The sequence below is a fragment of the Oncorhynchus nerka genome, linkage group LG23 (assembly GCF_034236695.1).
Source record: "Oncorhynchus nerka isolate Pitt River linkage group LG23, Oner_Uvic_2.0, whole genome shotgun sequence".
NCBI lineage: Eukaryota > Metazoa > Chordata > Actinopteri > Salmoniformes > Salmonidae > Oncorhynchus > Oncorhynchus nerka.
Genome location: NC_088418.1, coordinates 17,162,029 through 17,170,414, shown reverse-complemented (window position 1 = coordinate 17,170,414; position 8,386 = coordinate 17,162,029). Strand labels below are relative to the sequence as shown.

At 45.4% G+C, this 8,386-nt stretch overlaps 1 protein-coding gene across 1 annotated transcript; it reads left to right on the top strand.

The window, feature by feature from the left end:
* The first annotated feature begins 341 nt into the window (after nt 1-341).
* On the top strand, nt 342-8,330 carry LOC115106359 (actin, aortic smooth muscle-like). Its single transcript, XM_029629011.2, has 9 exons — nt 342-446; nt 2,816-2,990; nt 3,254-3,382; nt 3,959-4,069; nt 5,874-5,958; nt 6,128-6,289; nt 6,450-6,641; nt 6,772-6,953; nt 7,711-8,330. The coding sequence occupies exons 2-9, from the start codon at nt 2,862-2,864 to the stop codon at nt 7,852-7,854; spliced, it is 1,134 nt and encodes a 377-aa protein (XP_029484871.1). The 5' UTR covers nt 342-446; nt 2,816-2,861; the 3' UTR covers nt 7,855-8,330.
* The last annotated feature ends 56 nt before the right edge of the window (nt 8,331-8,386 follow it).

Sequence of the window (8,386 nt, the reverse complement as noted above, 5' to 3'; positions counted from 1 at the left end):
CGGGAATGCCACTGTCTGTGTGTGAGGGCTTGCTACCCGGGAATGCCACTGTCTGTGTGTGAGGGCTTGCTACCCGGGAATGCCACTGTCTCTGTGTGTGAGGGCTTGTTTGTCACAGGGGGCAGTCCTGCAAGCTCTGTGCTGTGTGTTTATGTTCCCGCATGGAGAGATCTCCTGCCTTTCACATAAAAAAAGGCCCCTGGAATGCCCTGAATGATGTGACTGGGCCCTCCGCAGAAGCAATTGGATTGGACTGTTTTTCCCCCGGCCATCCCTATAAGGCTCTGGCTGAGTGAGGCAGACAGGGAGAGTGCGGCCCCGGCTCCATGTTTGGGATGTGGGAGGGGGAAGCGCAGGATGGGGGCTGGGAGCTACATAAAGTCTCCCCAGGCCAGTGAGAGGGCACACCATCCCTGAGCGGCAAACCCCGGCCAAGCACTGTCAGGGTAAGTGGACCACCACCTCACCTCTCCTGTCCTCCTCTCTCTTCCCTGTTCCTCCTCTCATCCCCTCGTTGTCCTCTCTCCTGCCTACTCCTCTTCTACATGCTTAGAAAAAAGGTTCCAAAAGGGTTCTTTGGCTGTCCCCATAGGAGAACCCTTTTTGGTTCCAGAAGTAATTATTTTGGCATCGATGTATAACCCTCTGTGTAAAGGGTTCTACATGGAATTCAAAAGGGTTCTACCTTGAGCCAAAAGGGTTATATCTGGAACCAAAAAGGGTTCATCAAAGGGCTATCCTATGGGGACAGCTGAAGAACCCTTTCAGGTTCTAGATATAACCCTTTTTCTTAAGTGTACCCTCCTTTTTCCTCTTCTCTCCTCTGCACTATTCTCCTCTGCTCTGCTCTCCTCTCCTCTCCTCTGCACTATTCTCCTCCGCTCTGCTCTCCTCTCCTCCCCTCTGTTCTCCTCTCCTCCGCTCTGTTCTCCTCTCATCCGCTCTGTTCTCCTCTCCTCCACTCTGCACTATTCTCCTCCGCTCTGTTCTCCTCTCCTCCGCTCTGTTCTCCTCTCCTCCGCTCTGTTCTCCTCTTCTCTGCTCTGTTCTCCTCTCCTCTGCTCTCCTTTGCTCTCCACTTCTCTCCTCCGCTCTCCTCTGCTATCCTCTACTCCTGCCTTCCTGTCTGCCCGACTGCCTCAAGTCAACAACTGCTAAATTGTCAGCTGCTAATCTGCTAGTCTGAGTCAACCGCAGGGGTCAGCACCTTACAATGCAGACTGCTTCTCAATCAATTTAAACCAGGCTCATTAGGCTTGATGAGCTTTGGCTGATCTCACAGGCGCATGTTAATGAAAGACAGGTGTTTAGACATCTCACAGCTAAGTCACTGTGGTCTGTTGTGGGTATTAAGTGTCACAGTAGATGAGATCCTAAGCCTCGTGGTGTTGTGGTTTATTAAGAACTTGTGGATGAAGAAGTTAGTGTTGCCGCTAATGCTGTAACGTGCTTGAAACAGTGTGGTAGAATGTCACAGTAGTAAATGCTAGAACTGTCTTGTTGATATTCTGGTATATGCTAAGCTACCTATTACCTATTATGCATCATTCTTTCAGCTGGTTGATTATGATTTTAGACATCTGTTGCCATCAGTCCCATAATGCAATAGAAACATAGTCTCAAATTCTTGTAAGGTCTCTTGGGGAAAGTCAGGTTGATAGGTTGTAAAGTCTCTTGGGGAAAGTCAGGTTGATAGGTTGTATAGTCTCTTAGGAACTCAGTCAGTTTGGAAAGTTTGGAAGTTTTTGAAAACATTGTACACAGTTTTGAAACAAGTAAAAGTTTTGAAATCTGCAAAGGGGATAATGGCTGGATGCATACAGGGGCCTCTGTCATGTTATTGGAGAGTTCAGCACTGGTCAACTTTCAGCACTGAACTTCATCATAGCTGCTCATGGTACCCTCTGCCGGAAAGATTAGGAAATACTTTATTCTGAAGGTTTATGACTAAATATGGTTCTGCTGGAATCTACTGCTCTCTCTCTCTCTCTCTCTCTCCCTCTCTCTTTCCCTCTCTCCCTCTCTCTCCCTCTCTCTCTCTCCCTCTCTCTCCCTCTCTCTCCCTCCCATCCCCGTCTTTTTTTCTATCCTTTTTTGTAAACGATTGTAGATAGGCAGGGCCAGAGAGAGAGGGAGTGAGGTTTGCACAGTCCAGTCCAAAGACAGACATGACTCCGCATCATTTCCTAATTAGGAAGTTTTCCCAGGGTGCTGCATCCATTCATTAGAGACTGGAGTTCAACTTTAACCCTAACTAAAGAGTTTTGTAGGATAACTCCTATGGGGAGTTTTGGTCTTAAGCATATGTGCTTTGCTATTAATGTTAAATGTTTACAGTATTATAACATTATATAACAATGTGCTTCATAGGCTTTTGGTGGACTGTATTTATATTATACTCTAAGCACAGGTCAACTTTCCAAATTGACTTTCTCACTTTCAATAGGAATAGCCTCATCCTTTCTTCACAATTTGGTAGTCCGTTGGATTTGCCTGAGCCATGTATTCCTGAATGAATTAATGTAAATAATTGCCACACCAGATGAAACATTCTATGGTTTACGTTTTTTATGAATTCACACACTACTTTAGAGGGATAGACCTACTCTCTCTCTCTCTCTCACACACACACACACACACACACACACACACACACACACACACACACACACACACACACACACACACACACACACACACACACACACACACACACACACACACACACACACACACACACACACACACACACACACACACACCTACCTATCAATCTGAAGATGTTAACACACTCCTCTCTCTGTTGCCCCTGCAGTGATTGTCTCCAGTCGGAGTAAGGAACGTAAAGCAAAGAATTGACCATGTGTGACGATGAAGAGAGCACCGCCCTTGTGTGTGACAATGGGTCCGGTCTGTGCAAGGCAGGCTTCGCCGGGGACGACGCCCCCAGAGCAGTGTTCCCCTCCATCGTGGGCCGTCCCAGACATCAGGTGAGCCACCATTCGTCCATTAAAAGACAGGCTGGATGTAAACTACTTCTGATTGGGTGATGAGAATGCATCCACTTTTTTGTCAGTAGTCTTTCATGGTCCTTGGTATATTCTTAATTTAAAATCATTTTTTAAATTTTATTTACCCATCATGGTTTAAGACTCAACACAGCAAGGCCTATTTGTTGAATTTCAGTGCCAGCAATGGCATCCACTTTACAGTGTGGTGAGTGTGCTACTGAGCAGCATGTTCCTCTCCCTAGGGTGTGATGGTGGGCATGGGACAGAAAGACAGTTATGTGGGTGACGAGGCGCAGAGCAAAAGAGGTATTCTGACCCTGAAGTACCCCATCGAACACGGCATCATCACAAACTGGGATGACATGGAAAAAGTAAGCCTACCACACATCACCCCACCCCATCCTACCCTACCACACCTTACCATACCCTACCACACCGTACCCCACCCCACCCTACCCTACCACACCTTACCTCATCCCACCCCACCCTACCCTACCACACCAGACCCTACCCTACCTCACCCTACCCTACCCTACCTCACCCTACCCTGTCACACGCTACACCACCCCACCCTACCACACTACCCTACCCTACCCTACCACACCCTACCCTACCCCATCCTACCACACCACACCCTACCCTACCGAACCCCACCTGAGACAACAATGACACAGACTCAGGATTCAGATGATTTTAAAACAATATAATTGGAAAACAGTGACACACTCTAACATGGAATTTGATGTACTTTGTGATTTTCCATCATGGCACTCAAAAGTAGCCTTAGCCAACAAAACTCCCCCGGTGGCACTTTGGGATTTATCCAGAGGCATTTAGATCCAGGATCTATTCTCAGAACTGTTACATGATAACAGATGGAGGAGTTAGCTAAAGAGACCCCAGACATGTTCAGAGATGTTATGCTAATTGTTGGCGATGATTGGCAGATCTGGCATCACTCCTTCTACAACGAGCTCCGTGTAGCTCCTGAGGAACACCCCACCCTGCTGACAGAGGCCCCCCTCAATCCCAAAGCCAACAGGGAGAAGATGACACAGGTGATTTTTACATTTTTTATTTAACCTTTATATTACTAGGCAAGTCAGTTAAGAACAAATTCTTATTTACAGTGACGACCCACCAAAAGGCAAAAGGCCTCCTGCAGAAAAGGGGGCTGGGATTAATAAATAAATAACATATAAATATGGGACAAAACACACATCATGACAAGACAGACAATACAACACTACATAAAGAGAGACCTAAGACAACAACACAGTAAGGCAGAAACACATGACAACACAGCATGGTAGCAACACAACATGACAACAACATGGTAGCAACACAACATGGTAGCAGCACAAAACATGGTACAAACATTATTGGGCACAGACAACAGCACAAAGGCCAAGAAGGTAGAGACAACAATACATCACGCAAAGCAGCCACAGCTGTCAATAAGAGTGTCCATGACTGAGTCTTTGAGTTAAGAGATTGAGATAAAACTGTCCAGTTTGAGTGTTTGTTGCAGCTCGTTCCAGTCTCTAGCTGCAGCGAACTGAAAAGAGGAGCGACCCAGGGATGTGTGTGCTTTGTGGACCTTTAACAGAATGTGACTGGCAGAACGGGTGTTGTATGTAGAGGATGAGGGCTGCAGTAGATATCTCAGAAAGGGGGGAGTGAGGCCTAAGAGGGTTTTATAAATAAGCATCAACCAGTGGGTCTTGTGACGGCTATACAGAGAGGACCAGTTGACAGAGGAGTATAGAGTGCAGTGATGTGTCCTATAAGGAGCATTGGTGGCAAATCTGATGGCCGAATGGTAAATAAATTCTGTCTCCGTAATTTAGCATGGGTAGGAAGATCACATCTGAATCAGGGTTAGTTTGGCAGCTAGGGTGAAAGAGGTGTGATTACGATAGAGGAAACCAAGTCTAGATTTAATTTTAGCCTGCAGCTTTGATATGTCCTGAGAGAAGAACAGTGTACCGTCTAGCCATACTCCCAAGTACTTGTATGAGGTGACTACCTCAAGCTCTAAACCCAGAGGTAGTAATCACACCTGTGGGGCGAGGGGCATTCTTCTTACCAAACCACATGACCTTTGTTTTGGAGGTGTTCAGAACAAGGTTAAGTGTAGAGAAAGCTTGTTGGACACTAAGAAAGCTTTGTTGTAGAGCATTTAACACAAAATCCAGGGAGGGGCCAGCTGAGTATAAGACTGTATCATCTGCATTTAAATGGATGAGAGAGCTTCCTACTGCCTGAGCTATGTTGTTGATGTAAATTGAGAAGAGCGTGGGGCCTAGGATCGAGCCTTGGGGTACTCCCTTGGTGACAGGCAGTGACTGAGACAGCAGATTTTCGGACTTTATACACTGCACTCTTTGAGAGAGGTAGTTAGCAAACCAGGCCAAAGACCCCTCAGAGACCAATACTCCTTAGCCAGCCCACAAGAATGGAATGGTCTACCGTATCAAAATCTTTGGCTAAGTCAATAAAAATAGCAGCACAACATTGAATCAAGGGCAATGGTGACATCATTGAGGACCTTTAAGGTTGCAGTGACACATCCATAACCTGAGCGGAAACCAGATTGCATAGCGTGAATAGTATAGACATCAAGAACTATTCTACTGTAGACATCAAGAAAGTGATGACTACATACATTACAACTAGGACTTGTTCCAATGTATATCTTCAACCCAGCCTTTCAAGACTGTGTAATACACCTAATATAAACAGTAGGAATTTGTTTCATGATGCTGAGTGTATGATTGGTGCAATTAGAATGATATGCTCACTGTCAAAATGTTAGTGTGGAAAATAACACTGTAACCTAAACAAATGCTCCTGCTCTAGATTATGTTCGAGACCTTCAACGTTCCGGCCATGTACGTAGCTATCCAGGCCGTGCTGTCACTTTATGCCTCTGGCCGCACAACAGGTCAGTATAGGACACTGGTCAAAACCAGCCTCATTTTACACTGACCATTCAGTCCCACTGAGCCCAAACTTGTTAACTCTCAAAACTGTCCTCCATAAACTTTGTTCTCCCAAGCCTGTCCTCCCTAACCTGTGTCTTCCCAAAATTGTGTCCTTCTAAACCTCCACAGGTATTGTCCTTGACTCTGGTGATGGTGTCACCCACAATGTCCCCATATATGAGGGTTATGCCCTGCCTCACGCCATCATGCGCCTGGACCTGGCTGGCCGTGATCTCACTGACTACCTCATGAAGATCCTGACTGAAAGAGGCTACTCATTCGTCACCACAGGTCAGTAGAAACTCTGGGACGCTATAAACTCTGAGGACACATACCGTACAGTGCATGACTTGTAAGCAGAGGCCTATGCAGACACAGAAGTGTTGTTCTGCCAAACTACAAATGAATCTAAGTTCTTGTTCTGACCTCGCCCTTATTCTCTTCTCTCTAGCTGAGAGAGAAATTGTTCGTGACATCAAAGAGAAGTTGTGCTACGTCGCCCTGGACTTTGAGAATGAGATGGCCACCGCTGCCACCTCCTCCTCTCTGGAGAAGAGCTATGAGCTGCCCGACGGTCAGGTCATCACCATCGGCAACGAGAGATTCCGCTGCCCGGAAACCCTCTTCCAGCCCTCCTTCATCGGTAATCCCTCGCTCCTTCTTTATCTCTTTTCACTCTCTCCATTTGCCTTTCTCTCAACAGTTTGAAACAAATATCTATTCTCCCCACTGTCCCTTGTGACTCAGCGTGATTTCTTCCGATTTCTCTCCAGGTATGGAGTCTGCCGGTATACATGAAACCACTTACAACAGCATCATGAAGTGTGACATTGACATTCGTAAGGACCTGTACGCCAACAACGTCCTGTCAGGAGGTACCACCATGTACCCTGGCATCGCAGACAGAATGCAGAAGGAGATCACAGCCCTGGCCCCTAGTACCATGAAGATCAAGGTGTGCTGATGCTATTAACATAGAGATAACTTGCATATCATAGTGAGATGCTACTAACATAGAGTTAACTTGCATACCATAGTGAGATGCTACTAACATAGAGATAACTTGCATATCATAGTGAGATGCTACTAACATAGAGTTAACTTGCATATCATAGTGAGATGCTGCTAACATAGAGATAACTTGCATATCATAGTGAGATGCTATTAACATAGAGATAACTTGCATGCCATAGTGAGATGCTATTAACATAGAGATAACTTGCATATCATAGTGAGATGCTATTAACATAGAGATAACTTGCATATCATAGTGAGATGCTATTAACATAGAGATAACTTGCATATCATAGTGAGATGCTATTAACATAGAGATAACTTGCATATTATAGTGAGATGCTATTAACATAGAGTTAACTTGCATATCATAGTGAGATGCTATACAGTGATTTGAATTTGTTCAATATGGTAGTCCTCATAACTGTAATGGTATATTTTTTCCATTCACAGCCAGTAATGTTATTGGCCCATTTCAACGTTGAAGCAATTATCCTTTCCAGTTTTGACCTGGTTTCTATGAATAGAAATCATTGTCTTCATAAGTGTTTCAAAATTCCATGCATGTTGTTGAGGCCCAATCTGTAGCTGAATGTCACTGATATTGTCTCACAAAGCTTTGGTGTACTGTATCTATTTACTACACATATGGGATTTCCCATTCATTCAGTATATTAAATGATATCTTGTGTTACCAGATTATCGCCCCACCAGAGAGGAAGTACTCGGTCTGGATCGGTGGCTCCATCCTGGCCTCCCTCTCCACCTTCCAGCAGATGTGGATCAGCAAGCAGGAGTACGACGAGGCCGGCCCTTCCATTGTGCATCGCAAGTGCTTCTAAACAAGGCCCAGAACCACCCACCCCAGCCCACTCCGTCCCTCCTGCCCCAAACATTGCTCTCGTTCTATTGCCTGTAAACTGTGAATGTGTACCCCATTTAACCTTGTGTGTTCCTGTCTTTGCACTGCCCACCCCTGCGTGAATGTTATGTGGTTGGTCGTGTACCTTTCAAAGAATAAAGCTTGAACGTGCAGCTGGTGTAAAACTTTGGGGACATTCCTAGGGCAATGTATGTATGTATGTATGTAGATTCCAGCGATGGCTATTGAAGCAAAGGAGAAGAAGCTGAATCTGTTCCACAGAGCTCGCATTCTCCCTCTTGTGTTCACTTTGTTCAGTGCATCATCCCTGGATGTGGCCATGTCTCTCGCATGGCTCAGATCACTGCTGAAAGCTTTCATCATCTGACTGTTTGTAAAGATCCATGTGAACATGAACGAACACCCAAGGAAGGAATAAAGCTCTCGTACAAGGAACTCTGTCTGGTTCATACATTTATATTACAAGTGTTGAGAAAATAATTACTATGACT

Bases quoted from the DNA above. Each gene is read 5' to 3' on its own strand.
- LOC115106359 (XM_029629011.2), top strand. From the start codon at position 2,862: ATGTGTGACGATGAAGAGAGCACCGCCCTTGTGTGTGACAATGGGTCC. The intron at 2,991-3,253 runs GTGAGCCACCAT...TCCTCTCCCTAG, and splicing joins TGGGCCGTCCCAGACATCAG to GGTGTGATGGTGGGCATGGG. The intron at 6,642-6,771 runs GTAATCCCTCGC...ATTTCTCTCCAG, and splicing joins CTTCCAGCCCTCCTTCATCG to GTATGGAGTCTGCCGGTATA.